Source organism: Rhineura floridana, chromosome 16, assembly GCF_030035675.1.
Source record: "Rhineura floridana isolate rRhiFlo1 chromosome 16, rRhiFlo1.hap2, whole genome shotgun sequence".
NCBI lineage: Eukaryota > Metazoa > Chordata > Lepidosauria > Squamata > Rhineuridae > Rhineura > Rhineura floridana.
The window spans coordinates 9,630,825-9,649,778 of NC_084495.1; the positions used below are offsets into that span (position 1 = coordinate 9,630,825).

The window sequence follows — 18,954 nt, forward strand, 5'->3', positions numbered from 1 at the left end:
TTGGGCTATTGAATAAAATATATTTTTCTAGCATCTTGGGGTTCCCCCTCCCCTTTTTTCTTTTCCTGGTGTCAGTTCGAAAGCATTCCGTCAACCTTACACTATGGTTTCAGTTCGAGATCGTTCTTTGTCTACAAGCCACTGCTTTTACGAATCCGTTTTCCCCTCAGGAAAAAAAATATTGATATTAGTGTCAATATGTTTAAAAGAAATAATCATTTTTAAAGGAAATACTGAATAATTAATATCAATATATTCGACATGGATTTTTTTTATTTTTAAAAAATGTTTTCGAAAATAGCCATGGAAAATCACTACATAAAAGTCCAATTCGCAACAATAGTGGATTAATGGAAAATTTGGTACTAAATCCAAAATTGGCAGAATTCTAGCACATCCCTGATCCCAATGCATCCTTTAGCGGAGGAGGATTTATATCAGGAATATGGAGTGTGTGTTGGTGGGGGGAAGGGTTGACCTTAACCCGTGCCCCCACCCCTACCTCAATGATACAGCTTTAATCCAGTATCAAGCCCTGACCTCAACTCTCCCTAGGGGTGGTTCACATGTTACAGTCAACAAATGTACAATCTGTGTATTTGTGCGGAGTTGTATACTTGTACATTTATTTGCAGGTAATGTTCAGTGAGCACACAGTGTGTGTACCTGTGTTCACAAGGTAGCTGAACTGCACAAATCAACAAATGTACACTTTCACACAAGCACTTGTACAGGTGTAGACAGCTTGTACCTGGGTTCCGTGTAACAAGTGAACAAGTCTCCTGTGTTGTCTAGTTTGGTCCCCCAGGCCAAATGGTGCTTTTCTCAGCTTTTTTAATACTCAAGGGCTCTCTTTGACAGCCTGATGCCTTCCACATGTTTTGGAATCACAACTTCCATCATCCCCAGCCAGCATGTGCTATATAAGGCAAAACTTCAAACAAAAATATGTATATTCGAAATATGCACTGAAATGGTGATGAACTTTTGTCAGGACGTTTTGTTTAATTGCAAACTAATGTGGAAAATGGAACTAAAGATCGAAAAAATGAGAAACTGAACTTGAGAAATTTGTCCGCCCTTAGCTTCAAAGCTTTCTTTTCCAATTCCTTTTCCTGTTCTATTAGATTATGAGCCTGGCACCAGGGACACTCATCTTTTAATCTCTGTACAGCACTTAGAAAATTTTAGGTGCTTTATATAAGTGATAAATAACAATATTAGAGTTATGTGGTACAACACTGTGGTCAGAACATAGGAAATCAACAGGGATATAAACTGGACTGAAATAGCAGGTATATAATAATACATGCACATTTAAAATCTTAAAAAGACAGACGTAAAAGGCACACAAAAGCTAGCATTGGGTGGATAGAATTTTTTTTAAAAAAGCACACTGCATTATTAAAAGGGCACATCAGTTCAAATAAGATCTGAGAATGATGAGGGAATTAACCATCCCAAGGATGCTTCTAAAATGTAACTGTCACATACCAAATTTTGGCAGGGGATTTGAGGTTATGCTTCATCAGAACCCAAAGCGGATCAAAGCCAAGCCCTACCAGAATTTTATGGCAGGTCTGTTCAGCTTTTGTACATCCTTGGGCAATGCTAAACTTTGCTGCATGTGTATGGAGGGTGCTGGCACATTACACAGGTCGATGGCATCATTTATGTGTATCACTGTGTGGCAATATGCAATAATGGTGTCCCCAGATAGCGCAATATGCTGAATTGTTTCCATGCATACATACATAACACATTTGAGACTGCATGTCAGAACGTGGGAGACTCTCTTCAGAAATCAGTGGATTTCAGAACCGACCTGGAAGTCTAGCATAATCTGAACTTTATATTATAAACAAATCAACATCAACAATAGGTAAAGCCAAAATCTAAAAATTCTGAAATTGGGTTTGCATACCAACCTAAGAACCTTTAAATATATTTTCAGTAAACATAAGGGAAATAAAGTACCGTTTTAAGCTAATTGGTTAACCTACAGAGTACATTATGCAACACTGAAAAAGTGCTATTGTTAGGTATATTTTAAATGTTGCAAAACCATGGTTTATATCTTGTAACAACCTATTTTTCTTTCTACAGTCAATAAAAGGGCTCCAGTTAATCAGAAATATGACCTTTTGTCATATTTTTTTCTTTAAATCAAATATGAGTCAATTTAGCCATAGAAGCAAACTCCCACAATGCTATCTCTCCATTCTTTTAGTAGATGGCATTATCAGTCTCCTGCAAATAAGATCCTAGTGGCAGTTACATATGATACTAGTTCTTTCTGGTCTTACTAGACCATCCTTCCATCTGTAACCAGAACAAACTGGCGCTGACTCTATTCAGAGATCTACAGGAGAACATTTATCAGTCATGTTTTGTATCACAGCTGCAGCTCAGTGGTAGAGCATCTGCCTTGAATACAGAAGGTCCCAGGTTCAATTCCCGGCTTCTCAAGCTAGGGCTGGGAAAGACTCCAGTCTGAAATCCTGGAGAGCTGCTGCCAGTCAGTGTCGGCAATACACTGGTCTGACTCAGTGTCAAGCAGTTTCCTACGTTCCTAAGCATATACCAGTCTTCCTTCATGGAGTTCAGATAGGCATCTGTGATTATTCAATTTTATCTTCTCAACTAACCCATGCAGTAAGTTAGGCTGCGACAGTTTCATTGATTCAAATCCAACACTTGTGTCAAATGGGCTGTAATGGATAGAAACCTATCCTACAAAACAGTTAAGTCATCAACAGCACTAGCAGCATGTGAAATGGGGTAGGTAAACATGGTTAAAAAAATATACACTGTCTCTAGTAGGTATTCTTGACATCTCTGTAACAGAAATGAACCTGCTTCCAGTGTTTCAAATGTAAGTTGTTTTTTTTAAGTGCATTCTCACTTGCTGTCTGTTCCTAAATCCAACTCTTTCAGTGCTGAGATGGCTAATTGTGGGGAATCTGTAGCCCTCCAAATGTTGTTGGACTCGAATTCCCATCAGTCCCATTTAGCATGGCCAATGCTCAAGGATGATGGGAGATGTAGTCCAGCAATATCGATTCTAGAAGGCCACATTTTAGCCACCCCCTGCATTACATCTAAGGACTAGCATCTGAAGGACCTGATTCACGCATTAAAAAATACTGCACATATGTAAAGCAAACAGGCATTTATAAGCCTTCGTTTATGTTGAGTAACCTTGTATGTACTGTAAATCAATTGCAGAGTAAGCCTGAACGATAAAACCTATCTGCATAGCCTGGTTTTATAGTTTGCTTTCTAGTTGACTGAGATTAACACCAACAATGGCAAATGTTACTCCCTTCACCGTGTTAAAATAACTCCTACACTCATTCCTGCTACAGAACTGATCTGGCTATCGTGGCAGCACCACTCTGAATAAACTTCGCTCCAGGCTGATTCGGTCTTGTCTGGTCACCAGAGCCTGTTCTTGGGAGTTCAGGAGAGGATAAGTCACAGCCAACACAACTGAGCGGAAAGATGATTGTCATTAGGAAAAAATAATGTTTTTCTTTTCTTAATTTTGCATCGCTCAGGCTGTAGCCTGTGTGTGTGGTCCGTGGATCTAGCACAGTGGTAGAGTGTAGGCTTTGGCTACAGTTCACACCATATTCCACTTAAAACGGTCATGGCTTCCTCCAAAGATTCCTGGGACGTGTAGTTGGTAAAGGGGGCTGAGAGTTGTTAGGAGACCCTCATAGAGCCACAAGTCCCAGTGTTACCTGGGAAGAGGACTGACTGTTAAACCACTCAGAACTGTAGCTCTATGAAGAGAATAGGGGTCTCCTAACCACTTTCATCACTCTTCACAAACTACACTTCCCAGGATTCTTGGGGGGGAAGCCATGCCTGTTTAAGTTGGAATAAATGCATGGTGTGAATGTGATATTTGTGCAGAAGGTTCTAGGTCTGATCCCGGGGATCTACAGTTAAAACAGAGGTAGGGAACATTTCTGAGCCCAAGGGCTGCATTCCCTTGCGGACAACCCTCTGGGGACCGCATGCCAGTAGTGGGCAGGGCTAGAAACGTAATGGGCAGAGTAAGGGATAAGTCTCTTACCTTTGTACAATAGACTGCATTGATGCCACACAAAAGCCAGCGGTTTCTGCCCACCCCCTATATCTCTCCACCCAGGCAAGAAAGAGGCATTATCACAATTCAAGGGCACATTCCAGGAGTGCACAGACCAGGGCTTGTGAGGGGTGCAGCCTGGGAAAGAGCCCAAAGGCCTGGACAGGGAGGTCTGGAGTGCCACACTTTGGCCCCCAGACAGGAGATTCCTCACCCCTGACTGAAAGGGATCAGGGAACAGGTGATAGGAAAGAGCCCCTGGAGACCTGCTACCAGTCAGAGTTGACAATTCTGGGTTAGAAGAACAGTCTGACTGGAATCTGAGAAGATCCCTGCTACATCGGGCTAAAGGCCTGTTCTGGTTCAGTGTCCTGTTCTCACAGTGGTCAACCAGATGCCCAGGGGAAGTGCAAACAGTGTTCTCCCCACCTGCGATTCCCAGCAACTGATACTCTGAGGCATACTGCCTCCAACAGAGGAAGGAGAACATAGCCACCAGGTAAAAGGCACCTTCCTATGTGCAGGAGCATAGCAACCTTGCAGAATGCCAAGTTCCAGCTTGCTTGCTTTTTCTTTAAAAGCAAGTGCTAACCCTCCCTTTAAGGTTGCAGACATAAAATGTTTAACTTGTATGGGCAATATTTTCTCAAGTCTCTGATGCCAAAACAGTGGTTGAATAAGATTTCCTAAACCATGGGGCAACCCCCCTGTACAGACTCCTTTGCCCTCCATCTGACTAGCAAAACAGGGATACATTATGCAAAACAGTAAAAATGACAAAATAATGAGGGAGGGGGAATGCTTGTTTGCATAAACGGGTAAGAGAATTGATCAATGTGCCCAGGCAGAGAATTTGGATTCCCTTAACGCAGATATCCTTTTCTTTTTCTTTTTTTTAAAAAACAGAAGAAAACACACTGCTGGTTATAGCTTGGAGAAGAAAGGGTGAGTAAATGTTAACACCTTCCATAAAACCAGTCATATATAGGTTTGCCCTGTTAAAGATTCTTGAGCACTGGAAACTAGCATAAAGCCATGATGCAAAAACACTGTAGGGGTGAAAAACCAAACGTGGAATGGAAAACCATGAAGTTCTGGCAAATTGAGTAGAAAAATCGTTAGTATGCTTTATAAAAGGTGAAACACATTATCATTAATCGGATAAAAGGCCCGCCTTCGCTTTCTCTGTACGAAGTGTCCTTCGCCTTACAACTGGTATAGGTTCTACTTGTACGCAGGAGTCCAAATGGTGGGGTAACAGATATGTTACAAAATGTAGCACCATCAGCTCTTAATAACTTCCTATAAAGCAAAAGGTCAAAAGACTAAGATGAAAACAAGGCCCAGAACAAAACAATTGTGCTTACATCATGATAAACAGAAACAAAAGCTTAAGTCACGCTCGTAATTTTTCACTCGGACAAATGCTGGTCACATTTACGGTTCTACTGGAAAAAAGGGCAAAGGTGGGGTCTGGCTGGGTCACAAGTTTCCTCAATGAGCTTTCATTCATCTTGCTTCCTCTTGGGCTTCTTCGGATTCCGAGAGCGGCTTTTGGCTTTGCAGAGAGGGCAAATGGGCGCGTTCCGATGGATCTGCTGGTGGCATGATAAGCAAGCCTGAAATGCAACAAAACCATCCTATTAGGAAAGTGGGTTTTCCCTGGAAGGCAAAGATGACCAAGTTCTTCAGCTTGATGATTCCAAACACAACTTGGCCAAGCTTGCTCAGGAGACATATGCCCCTGCTGCCAGCAACTCTCTCATAACACGAGGACTCAAGAGCCACCAGTAAAAACAATCAGCAGTAGGTTACAAGATGGACAAATATAAAAGATTTCCTTACACAAAGCAAAATTAGCATCACAAGGCAAGGTGATGACTGCTAGAGTAGATAGAGAATTATATTTTTGTATGTTTGTTGGTGTTCTTCTTACTTTGCTTCTTTCCTGTGTTACTAATGTTTCTACAGAGAATCTAAACTAGAAAATTTTATTTCCCTCATTATTCATCCTAGAAATCTGTCAAATTAATTTTTTTTAATTTCAAATCCTTTTTATTGGTCAATGTCATATGATGGTGAAGACAGCCTTTTGTGTTTCAAATTGGAGGTTATGTTCTATTTCTATTTTGGGTGCATTAACAGTTGAATCTGAAACTGCAGTTTGATGTAAAATATATTGCTACTTCAGCAATGACTCTAGCTATTTGAAAAAAGAGGAAGCATGTTTTCACCCTGCTATGTTTCAACCACTTCATTTAAGGCAAGGTGGGCATGGTCAATTAAAAACAGAGCACACCTAGAATTTTGCTAGAATATATTTCACCTCCCACTGTTTTAATCTTGTGCAAATTGACACACTCCTGAGGTCCACTGGAGACTATTCTGCAGAAGTCAGTGCCATTATTTGTTGTAAACTGCCCAGAGAGCTTCAGCTATGGGATGGTATACAAATGTAATAAATAAATAAATATGTTTGGAGTTTTTTTAGTGTAAATTTTGCAAAGTGTTGCTGTACTTCACATCTTCACAGAAACAGAATCAAAAGAAAATGATTTCCTATAGGAAACTTCACTAAAATTGCAAAGTAAATCAGACATATTTAAAGTGACCATCCGAACTATATCAACTGTCTTAATAATGTTGCTTCCTCCCTGCTAAAACAAGATCAGCTCAGCACATGTCTTCTTTCTATTATTTGGGCTGGTTGCCGGTGTTGCCGCCACTCACCATATGCTCAGAGGCACATGTTACCAAATTCTTCCAAGCTACACATCAAGTGGATTGGACTGTGAAAGACCAACCCAAATGGTGTTTGCATTTTGACACATTTGTAGGGCAGTCCAATATCTCAGAGAGGAGCTCATGTCTCCTGCACCCCTGGTGCATTCACTATAGCTGCGCAATTTCCCTGCTTTTTAAAGTTTGATAGAAATATCTGTGGGCTATAGGTACGTTCTTAAACTGCAAGGTTTTTTGCCTATTAGTGAATTTCCCTGCTTTTTAATCCGGGAGCTAAGAAATGGGATCCTGCCCAAGTTTGCTGAGAATGGATTGATCATTTGCATGCTTATTGAGTTCAGTGGGGTTTACTCCCTTGCAATCATGCTTAGGATAGGTGAACCTGACCACAGGGAATGGGGAGGGGAGGAGGAGGAGGAGGGAAGGAAGGAAATGCAGAGGGGAGGACTGGCATGGGAGCAGGCTGGACGGGGAGGGGAGGAGAAGGATGGGTTTGATCATTTGCATGTTTATTGAATTCAGTGCAATTTACTCTCGTGCAATCATGCTTAGGATAGGTAAAAGTGACAAGGCGGGGAGGGCTGGAGTGGGCGAGAAAGAAGGAAGAGGGGAGGGGAGGAGGAAGGGAGAGGAGAGGGGAAGGAGGGGAAAAGCAGGTCTGATCATTTGCATGCTTATTGTGTTCAATGGGATTTACTCCTATGCAATCATGGTTAGGATAGGAAAAACTGACCATGGGGGAGGAGGAGGGGAGGGGGAAGGGGAAGGAGCATACTGGAGGGGGACAAACGAAGGGGGACAAAAGAAGCGGGAGGGGGGGACATTTGATCATTTGCATGTTTATTGAGTCCAGTGGGATTTACTCTCATGCAATCATGCTTAGGATAGGTAAAACTGACCATGGGGAGCAGGAAGGGGACGGGGAGAAGGGGGAATGCGAAGGAGGGGATTGGAAGGGGAGGGGGAGGGACAAAGGAAGGGGGAGGGAAGGAGCAAGAGGGAGGGGATAGGAGGGAGGAGAAGGGAGGATGGGTTTGATCATTTGCATACTTTTTGAGTTCAATGGGATTTGTTTCTGTGCAATCATTTTGAAAATGGAAATGGACTGCCTTCAAGTCAGTCCTGACTTATGTTGACCCTATGAATAGGGTTTTCATGATAAATGGTATTCAGAGGTGGTTTTACCATTGCCTTCCTCTGAGGCTGAGAGGCAGTGACTGGCTCAAGGTCACCCAGTCAGCTTCATGGCTGGGTGGGGATTCAAATCTTGGTCTCCCAGGTCGTAGTAGAACACTGTCCCGGGGGAGGGGCAGGGAGGGGAGGGGAGGGGAGGGGAGGAGATTGGGTGGGTGGGCACTGGGCAGAAGGGAAACCCTTTCCTTTCCAAAAGGAAAACATTGTAAACAGAATCATTCTTTTTCAGCCTTTCCCCCACCTTTATATTCTACAGCAGACACATGTAGCCTCCCACCCAAATTTAAACCAAAGCTGTCCCTGGCCACATCCACACCAGGCCTTTATTTCACTTTGGACAGTCATGGCTTCTCTCAAAGGATCCTGGGAAGTGTAGTTAGTGAAGGGTGCTGAGAGTTGCTAGGAGATTCCCTGTTCCCCTCACAGACCTTCAGTCAGAGTGGCTGACTGTTAAACCAGTCTGGTCACTGGAGGTCTCTCAGTGGAATAGGAGTCTCCTCTCAGCCCCCTTCACAAACTACACTTCCCAGGATTCTCTGAGGGAAGCCATGACTGCCTCAAGTGAAATCAAAGTCTGGTGTGAGTGTGGCCCCCTGATTAGCCAAGCCCAGCAGCTGTGAGTCTGGCTTTTAGAACACTGACAGTTGGTTCCTACTGAGCATGCCCAGGCTTATCATAGGGTCCCAGCCAAAATTTCTTAAATTAATTAAAAATCAGCCAGGCATTGTTTTAAACCTTTAAACTGCAGAATATGAAGGTCAGAGTATGGGGCAAGGTGTGTATTAGGATTACAGGTACTCTGTGAACATGGCTGATTTTTAATGAATTTCAACAGATTATGAGAACTCTCAGAGAAAAAAGTCCAAAAGGGCTCTGGGGTTTTCTCTCTCTCTTTTTAGACTTTGAACTCTCTCTTGTCTCTGGCTGTTTTGTGTATCGCCATGAAAATTGAGAGGGTTGTTAAGCAAGTGTTTCTGAGTTCAGGACTATACGTTTTGTAAGGTTTTGTTTTGAAATGAGCTTATGGAAAGCATCAGAATGGCTTGGGGGGTATTTTCAATTTAACATAGCGGAATGTGAAAAATCCCCGCTGGCTATAGTATACAGCCACTCTTGTGGCTGTATAATAAAAGATTTCCTCACACAAAGCAAAATTACCATCACAAGGCAAGGTGATGACTGCTAGAGCAGGGCCCATCTGCATCACACCACTTTGAAGAGGCGTGGCTTTCCCAAAAATGTGGTTTAACAATCAGTCCCCTTTCCCAGGGAACTCTGGGAATTGTAGCCCTGTGAGGGGAACAGGGGTCTCCTAACAATTCTCAGCACTCTTTTCAAACCACAGTTCCTAGGATTCTTTGGGGAAAGGCATGACTGTTTGAAGTGGTTATGAAGCTATTTTAAATGTACAGTGCAGATGGGAACTTCAATGGTTTTGAAAAAAGAATAAGATGACGGAGAAGAAGTATATTCACCAGACCATTCATCAGGATGGCTAGAGGGAACTTCCACAGCAGAAGGCAGCATGCCCCTGAATACTAGCATCACGCTAAGGGGATTCACATAAACTCCTCCATCAGCTGACAGAGTGCACAAAAGGGGCCGTGGGGCCATGATTTCTAGCTCTGTCCACCACTGCATGGTTTAGTCCCACCCACTGCCACGTTCCAACGACATCTGTGCATTCATTGGATGCCAGAAGGAGGTCTTTGCACTTACAGATGTATGAGACTCAAGCTCTTCCATGAGAGGAGGGGCCTTGACCAATCAGGCTCTCCTCCTCACATGCAGGAGCTCCACTAGCATGCATCTGTATGTGCACAGATCTTCTTCCGACATCCACAGGCCATGTCAGGGCTGGACCCAGTGATGGGCAAAGCCAGAGGCAAGAAGTGGGTGGAGCAATGGATGCAGTGCTTTGTAGAGTAGGTTGTATCCCAGCCACACAAAAGCCATAGGTTTATATATATATATATACACACACACACACGAGTTTTCCAGTAACTTTCTGCTTGAACAATGCTCCTACTGACTGCAGTCTTCACCAACCCAGATGCCCTCCATATGTTTTGGACAACAACTCGCACCAGTCACAGCCAGGGCTGACGGGAGTTGTAGTCCAAAATATCTGGAGGGCGCCAGGCTGGTGCAGGCTGCCCTAATGTCTCCTTTTGCTACTGGACTGACCCAAGCGGTGCGTCCTTACCTTCATAGGCGGGGGCTGCTGTCTGAATGTTGCTGTCTGTCTGGTGTCCTGTTTCCTGGCTACCTGTAGCTGTTGGGCAGCAGCTGCAGCCGCAGCCAAGGATTCTGGGATAGGAGGTTCCTGTGGTTCCGTCTGCCATTCGGCTTTCTGCTTTTCAAAGTAGCTAGACAAGGAAGAAGAAAAAGGAAGATACAGACTATTCAGAATCACAGCTCTTGGAGAGCTCACATTAGCCTTCACCAACCTGATGCCCTCCAGACATTTTGGGCCACAACACCTATCAGCCCCTGGCCAGCACGGGAGTTGCAGTCCAAAACATTGGGAAGGCAGCAAACTGGGGTAGACCTTTGGTTTAATCCAGCAGTACTTTCCTTATGTTCCTATGCTGCCATTGACAGGCACAGAAAAACAACGGAGACAGCTCTGCTTAAATATTATGGGAAGTATTCAACTTCTTCGTTATCATCATCATCAAGGCTTTTTATTAATTAATTAATTAGATTTATATCCTGCCCTTCCTCCCACCCAGGAGCAGTACTCACCAGTATGGGGTACAGACACATCTTTTTTTGCTGCCTATGGCAGCCTTTTTCTGCTGGCACCCATAGACTTATCAAGACATGAGTATCAGCATCTCATTTTTTAACCAAAAAAGCACTGATGCTGATGAACTACACTTATATCCTGCCCTTCGTCCTAAAGGAGCCCAGGGTGGCAAACACACAAATGATAAAACAATTCAAACATCTAATATATAATCACAATTACGTTTATATATATATATATATATATTAGGTGATTAACGGAATCCTTATAGGGATCCAGAGCAAGCTTGAGTGAAGTTCTGTTTGTTGCTTTCTAAACTGTCTTTTATATATATTTATATATATATATATTGATAATCCTTGACAAGTTCTGCATCTGTATTGGAATATATATATTCCAATACAGATGCAGAACTTGTCAAGGATTATCAATACTTCTGCCCAGTCATTAACCAAAATGGAGACAATAGTGAAGAAATCAGAAGAAGACTAGGACTGGGGAGGGCAGCTATGAGAGAACTAGAAAAGGTCCTCAAATGCAAAGATGTATCACTGAACACTGAAGTCAGGATCATTCAGACCATGGTATTCCCCATCTCTATGTATGGATGTGAAAATAGACAGTGAAAAAAGCAGATAAGAGAAAAATCAACTCATTTGAAATGTGGTGTTGGAGGAGAGCTTTGCAGATACCATGGACTGCGAAAAAGACAAATAATTGGGTGTTAGAACAAATCAAACCAGAACTGTCACTAGAAGCTAAAATGATGAAACTGAGGTTGTCATACTTTGGACACATCATGAGAAGACATGATTCACTAGAAAAGACCATAATGCTGGGAAAAACAGAAGAGAGTTGAAAAAGAGGAAGGCCAAACAAGAGATGGATTGATTCCATAAAGGAAGCCACAGACCTGAACTTACAAGATCTGAACAGAGTGGTTCATGACAGATGCTCTTGGAGGTCACTGATTCATAGGGTCGTAATTGACTTGAAGGCACATAACAACAACAACAACAAACAGATGCAGACTGGGAAAGATCTCTACTAAAAACAGGGAACACTTCATGAATTTGCATGTCTTATGGGAGGATTCAGCTCACAGGTACCAATTTGAACAGCAGCCACTTAGCAAGTATCATGTTCCATCTTGAGTACCTGTTCCTGAGTTTTTGTGTACTACTATCTTCAAACTCTGTATCATGAAATACAGTATAAAGGTGTATGATTCATATTTAATAGACTGCCTCTCCTTAAACCCCTACAGGGGCTCCTCCGTCCCTTTGATATCCATAGCAAGATTCTTTGTTTTAAGTCCTCCATTAACACCCACTCCTTTTCTCTTTGCCCTAAATATATCACTCCTTATTCATTATTTTATGTTATTTGTTAATTTATGGACCACCGTTTACATATGTGTCAAGGCAATTTATAAACATATCATTAAAAATAGTTTAAGAACAGTACCAAAAAATAACTGGATTGATTTAAAAGCAATAGAAAATGAACACCTAAGGAAAAGACCTTTTCATCCAGCTGGAAAAGCTTGTTGAAACAAACATATCTTCAACTGTTCCCAGAAAGAATAGATAGTGGAAAGTACAGATTTCCTTCAAATAGTGAAATCAAAATATGTATATTATATGGAGGGAACTTATGGAGCAATAAACAAAACCTCCAAAAGCAATCAAATCAAGACTGAGTACGCTGAGTGGCCACAGAATGCTGCCTGATGGTTTGGGGAAAATGGAAGGGAACACACTGGAAGAAAGCATAGCTGGCTGGAACCCTGAACAGGAGCACTCCATGATGCAACATTTTGTTGCAGCTCACACTTGACTCAATATATTCCTGCCTTTGAGCTTCACTTCTTCAATGTTATCATGTTCAAAGGTGCAAAGTTCTCCTGCTCTTTTAAACAACACCTGTCTCCCTTCCTAGCTCTTGTGCCCAGAACTCCCTCCCACAAAACTGGAATGACACCAGCCCTCTTCGTTTGCCCTTCAAATCAATCTCTCTCACGAAATCTTTGAACTAATGAGCCTTCAACTCTGACTAAGGGTCAAGTCACACATTGCATGGGAATGCATCTAACTGCAGTCTGAGCTGTTTCAGAAAGGGGCGACTGACAACAGAGAAGTGGCTGGGAGAGTGAACACTTAAAACCCTTTCTCGGGCTGTTGCCCCACCCCCAATCACTCCTGCAAATGACTTTTCACCCCAAACCCCACCAAGTCTCAGAAGTGTGCTTGGTTTTGCAAATGAAGCCCAAATGTGTGCGAATATATTTGCTCACATTCATCCCTCATTACCTTTGCTTCTCTCGTCCCTCCTTCCCCCCCTAATAGTGACATTTAGATCATAAGCTCCTTTGAGAGGAGTCTGCTTATGCTATCCTGCAACACACTGACTACAGTGATGTTGTTATGTGTCTTCAAGTCGATTTCGACTTATGGCGACCCTCTGAATCAGCGACCTCCGATAGCATCTGTCATGAACCACCCTGTTCAGATCTTGTAAGTTCAGATCTGTGGCTTCCTTTATGAAATCAATCCATCTCTTGTTTGGCCTTTGTCTTTTTCTTATCCCTTCTGTTTTTCCCAGCATTATTGTATCTTCAAGTGAATCATGTCTTCTCATTATGTGTCCAAAGTATGATAACCTCAGTTTCATTAGCTTCTAGTGATAGTTCTGGTTTAATTTGTTCTAATACCCAATTATTTGTCTTTTTCACAGTCCATGGTATCCGCAAAGCTCTTCTCCAACACATTTCAAATGAGTGGATTCTTTTCTTATCCACTTTTTTACTGGCCAACTTTCACATCCATACATAGAGATGGGGAAGACCATGGTCTGCATGATCCTGACTTTAGTGTTCAATGATAATCATTGCATTTGAGGACCTTTTCTACTTCTCTCGTAGCTTCTCTCCCCAGTCCTAGCCTTCTTCCAATTTCTTGACTATTGTCTCCATTTTGGTTAATGACTGTGCCAAGGTATTGATAATCCTTGACAAGTTCAATGTCCTCATTGTCAACTTTAAAGTTACATAAATCTGTTGTTATTACTTTATTTATTTATTAAATTTATTAGTCGCCCATCTGGCTGGTTGTCCAGCCACTCTGGGCGACGTACAAGATAAAAAAACAATATGTTAAAATGTTAAAATTTAAAACCATAACAGTAAAAACCTAACCCACCCCAAAAGCCTGCCTGAAGAGCCAGGTCTTCAAGGCCCAGCAGAAGCTCATCATAGAAGGGGCATGGCGGAGATCATTTGGGAGAGAGTTCCACAGGGTGGGGGCCACTATTGAAAAAGCCCTCTCTCTAGTCCTCACCAGTCTAGCTGTTTTAACCGGTGGGACCGAGAGAAGGTCTCCTGAGGCTGATCTTGTTGAGCGGCATCCCTGACGATGCTGGAGGCGCTCCTTCAGATAGACTGGGCTAAAACCGTGTAGGGTTTTAAAGGTCAAAACCAACACCTTGAATTGGGCCCGGTAAACAACTGGTAGCCAGTGCAACTCCTTCAGCGCTGGAGTGATGTGATCTTGCCGGCGGCTGCCTTTAATCAGACGAGCTGCTGCATTCTGTACCAGTTGCAGCTTCCGGACCGTTTTCAAGGGTAACCCCACATAGAGCGCATTACAGTAGTCTAGGCGAGAGGTGACCAGGGCATGTACCACCGGTGGGAGCAGATGGTTGGGAAGGTAGGGGCGCAGCCTCCGTATCAGATGGAGTTGATACAGCGCCGCCCGGCTCACAGCCGAGACTTGAGCCTCCATGGACAGCTGGGAGTCAAGAATGACCCCCAGGCTGCAGACCTGGTCTTTCAGGGGCAATCGTACCCCATTGAGCACCAGGTCTACATCCCCCAGCCTTCTCTTGTCTCCCACAAACAGTACCTCGGTTTTGTCAGGGTTCAGCTTCAGCTTATTCCTTCCCATCCAGCCACTCACCGACTCCAGGCACTTGGACAGGGTTTCTACAGCCAACCTCGGTGAAGATTTAAATGAGAGATAGAGCTGCGTGTCATCCGCATACTGATGACATTGCAGCCCAAATCTCCTGATGATTGCCCCCAGCGGCTTTATATAGATGTTGAACAGCATCGGGGAGAGGATGGAACCCTGTGGCACCCCACAAGTGAGAGGCCAAGGATCCGAGACCTCATCCTCCAATGCCACTCTTTGGTACCTACCAGAGAGGAAGGAATGGAACCACTGCAATACAGTGCCCCCCATGCCTAACCTCTTCAGGCGGTCCAGGAGGATGACGTGGTCAACGGTATCGAAAGCCACTGAGAGATCAAGGAGGACAAGGAAGGTGCATTCGCCCCTATCCCACGCCCTCCTCATATCATCTACCAAGGCGACCAAGGCTGTTTCAGTCCCATGTCCAGGCCTGAAGCCCGATTGAAATGGATCCAGATAATCCGCTTCCTCCAAGTGCGCTTGCAACTGCTTTGCTACCACCCGCTCAACCGCCTTGCCTAAGAATGGCAAATTTGAGACTGGGCGAAAGTTGTTCAGATCTTGGGGATCCAAGGAGGGCTTCTTTAAGATTGGTTTTATTACTGCCTCCTTGAGCGCTGATGGCATTACTCCCTCTTCGAGAGATGTATTTACCACCATCTTGATCCCCTCACCCAGTCTATCTTTGCAGCTCATAATGAGCCACGATGGGCAAGGATCGAGTAAGCAAGTGGTTGGCTTTAAGGTTGAAAGTACCTTGTCCACTTCATCAGATGGAAGAAGCTGGAACCGATCCCACACCACCAGAGCACCACTGGTCACCTCTGGCTCGCTCACTGTGTCCACAGCGCACGGAATAGCACTCTTAATACGATCAATTTTCTCCGCAAAGTGTTTAGCAAACTCGTCACAGGAGGCCTTAGCATGTTCCATTGGTTCCGGAGCAACTGGACCAACCAGGCTCCAGACCACTTGGAACAGTCTCCTGGGACAGCACTCTGCAGATGCAATAGAGGCAGCATAAAAATCTTTTTTTGCTGCCCTTATTGCCACATGATAGGCTGCCGCAGCTGCTCTAACATGTGTCCGATCGTCGTCAGAGCGAGATTTCCGCCACCGGCGCTCTAGCCGTCTCACCTCCCGCCTCAGAATTCGCAACCGTGGGGTGAACCACGGTGCCGTCTGAGTTCTATTTAGGGGGAGAGGGCGTTTCGGAGCCACCCGGTCTAATGCCCCGGCTATTGCGGCATTCCACCCCTCCACCAGGGTCTCAGCCGAGTGGCTGCGTGCATGCTCCAGAGAGTCCCCAAGCGCATTCAGGAATCCATCAGGATCCATCAGACGCCTGGGGCAGACCATCTTAATAGGTCCTCCACCCCCACGGAGGGTTTGTGGCACCGAAAAGTCCATCCTCACCAAGTAGTGGTCTGACCATAACAAGGGGGTGATGGATGTACCCCCAATTTTCAGATCACTCCCCTCCTCTCCCGAGACAAACACAAGGTCGAGTGCATGACCGGCTACATGGGTGGGCCCCATTGTAATAAGGTGCAGCTCCCAGGAAGCCATGGTTTCCATGAAGTCCCGAGGCGCCCCAGTAAGGATGGCCTCTGAATGTATATACTATACTTTATATAGTGATACTATACTATATTTAAAAAAACAGAGGAAAGGTTGTAACTCAATGCTAGAGCACATGCTTTGAATGCAAAAGATGTCCCGGTTCAGTCTCCAGGAGTTCCAGGGTAGGCCTAGGAATAGACCCCAGAAAGAAACCTTGCAAGAGCTGCTGCCAATCCACATACACAATACTGATTTAGACAGAGAAAACCTTCATCATATTTGGAGCATTCCTGCCTGGTCGCTTTCAGAAACGGAACTGGGCATTTTAGTAAGGGCTGTAGCTCAGTGGCAGAGCATCTGCTTTTTATGCAGAAGGTCCTACCCAATTCAATCCTTGGGTAAGGCCTGGAAAGACCCAGACTAGACCCCTGGAGAGTTGCTGTCAATCAGTGAGCAGAGACAATACTGAGCTAGATGGCCCTTGATCTGACTCGGTGTATGACAGCTCCCCATGTTCCTCAAGTAAACAGAGATCCAAGGGGTGTCGGAATACTGAGCGCAGCACATCATGCAACCGTGCACACATGTCCCCTTTCCACTGGCCTTGAGAAACTGTTTGCCTCCCAGTGCCAGAAAGTAGACGCCTGCACTTTTTACAAGCCATGTGTCAGCTTACTCAAGGGAGAGCTTCTCCTCCTCCTCACACAAATCAGGCAGTCTCTGCAAGCCCAGCGTCATCCTCAAGGCATCCACATGCTCCTTAAGAGGCTTGTACTCCTCATGCAGACGACGGGTGGACTCCAAGAGCTTATTGAGGTCATTCTCCGATTGCTTGATTGTGTTCTCCATCTAGAAAAGGAGCAAGGCACCATTCATTGGACAAGCCTTTGTCTTTATCAGGGGCAGGAACCTCAGGCCCAGGGGCCGAATGCAGCCCTCCAGGCTTTCCTATCCGGCCCTCAGAACGCTCTCCCAGGCCACACCCTCTCTTCCCAGGCCAGACCCCTCACTGGCCTGGCTTCACATACCGAGTGTTTCTGCCTGGCTGGAATGTGTCCTGGAACTGTGAAAAATGCCTCTTGCTTGTGTGTATATGTGGAAACAAGCCTACTGTGCAAAGGTAAAATTTACATTCATTGCTCTGTCCATGATTGCCTCTGGTCCTGCCCTCCACTGGCTTGTGGACCTCAGAAGGTTGCACAGAAGGAAATGGGGCCCTCTTAGGATTTTATCATTTCCACTTGACATTAAATAGTTGGGTCCTAAATTCTTTATTGCGAGCCAATTTGGTACCTTCTGCCAAAAGGTGGATGAAAATATTTTCAAAGAATAAAACACAATGCAGAGGTTCTTGCCTGTTTGCACAACATTCTGCTCAGTAGCAAACTGGGCCTGGCTTCTGACAGCTGCAGTTTGGTAACTTTCCTTTCACTTTCCTGAAATATGGTTTCTACGGGGCTGCCTTTGGGAAGTTCAGGAACAGTGGCTGTATGATGCCCATCCTAGCACATAACCCATGGGATTGCACCGAGTAGCATATAACCCATTTTAGCCTCTCTGAATTGACTACCTGTTAGTGTTTGAGCCCAATACGAAGGGGTGGCGCTTTATCTTTAAAGCCCCAAAAGAGTTTAGGTACAGCTGTCTTCGGGATCACCTTCTTTCTTATAATCCTCCCCATACCCTATGATCTCGGGCCAGGGTGGAGAACCTTACGCTGTGGGCATTGTATTGTATGTGCCTACTGTACAAAGGTAAGCGTCATACTCATTGACCCACCCACTTTTGCCTCTGTCACCACCCACCACTGGCATGCGGCCCCCGGAAGGTTGCCGTGATGGAATGTGGCCCTCGGACTGAAAAAGGTTCCCCCACAGAAAAAGGCCTTGTTTTGTGCCCTTGTCCTTTGTGCCGCTAAGCTTAGTTAAGCCACGGAACATGGCCTTTTTAGTGATAGCACACCTACTTTGGAAATACTTACCACTGGAGGTTCACATGGCCATCTTTCTATATGTCTATACCGGGGGGCTCTGCTCTGCTCGCCAGCCCCCAACTACCCCCTGCACCACACAGCACAGCTAGGCTGTACATGCCCAGGTGGCGACTGCCTCCCCTAAAGAAATGCTGCCTGGCCAGACTTTGACTGATTAGGCTGAAATATTACTGAGTAGCTGGAAGACACTCCGTGAGTTTCATGACACAGTAGGGATTTGAACCTGAGTTTTCTGAAAGTCTCGCCCAGTCCTGGTCTGACACTCTAACCCCTATACCACACTGGCTTCCACTTGGCTGATTGAATTGGTGGATGTTGTATAAGAACCAGGTGATTAATGGATTCTGTGCTCCCCCCCAGGACAAGCTAGTTTGTTTCTGGCTTGATTTGTACATTTTCGTACTGTGTTTTTGACTGCCTTTTCTAGCAGGGGAGTGTAACAGGTGAAATAAATAAGGCATAATGGAATCCTAGAGTGGGATGCCTGACGAGAGGTTCTGGTACACACACAGTACTTTCTAGGATTTCAGGAGAGAGAGAGAATGAGAGAGAGAGATTCTCCGCCATGCCCCTTCTATGATAAGCTTCCGCCGGGCCTTGAAGACCTGGCTCTTCAGGCAGGCTTTTGGGGTGGGTTAGGTTT

The 18,954-nt window shown here is 44.6% G+C and overlaps 1 protein-coding gene across 1 annotated transcript in view; it reads right to left on the reverse strand.

The window, feature by feature from the left end:
- Window positions 1-293: 293 nt before the first annotated feature.
- The window catches only part of ZC4H2 (zinc finger C4H2-type containing), a 29,512-nt gene continuing 10,851 nt past the window's right edge, over window positions 294-18,954 (reverse strand). Inside the window, exons 3-5 of the mRNA XM_061598834.1 lie at window positions 16,995-17,167; window positions 10,239-10,401; window positions 294-5,715 (exon numbers count right to left, since the gene is read on the reverse strand). Coding sequence (XP_061454818.1) covers window positions 5,602-5,715; window positions 10,239-10,401; window positions 16,995-17,167 — 450 coding nt within the window. The 3' untranslated portion in view covers window positions 294-5,601. The remainder of the gene's footprint in view (window positions 5,716-10,238; window positions 10,402-16,994; window positions 17,168-18,954) is intronic.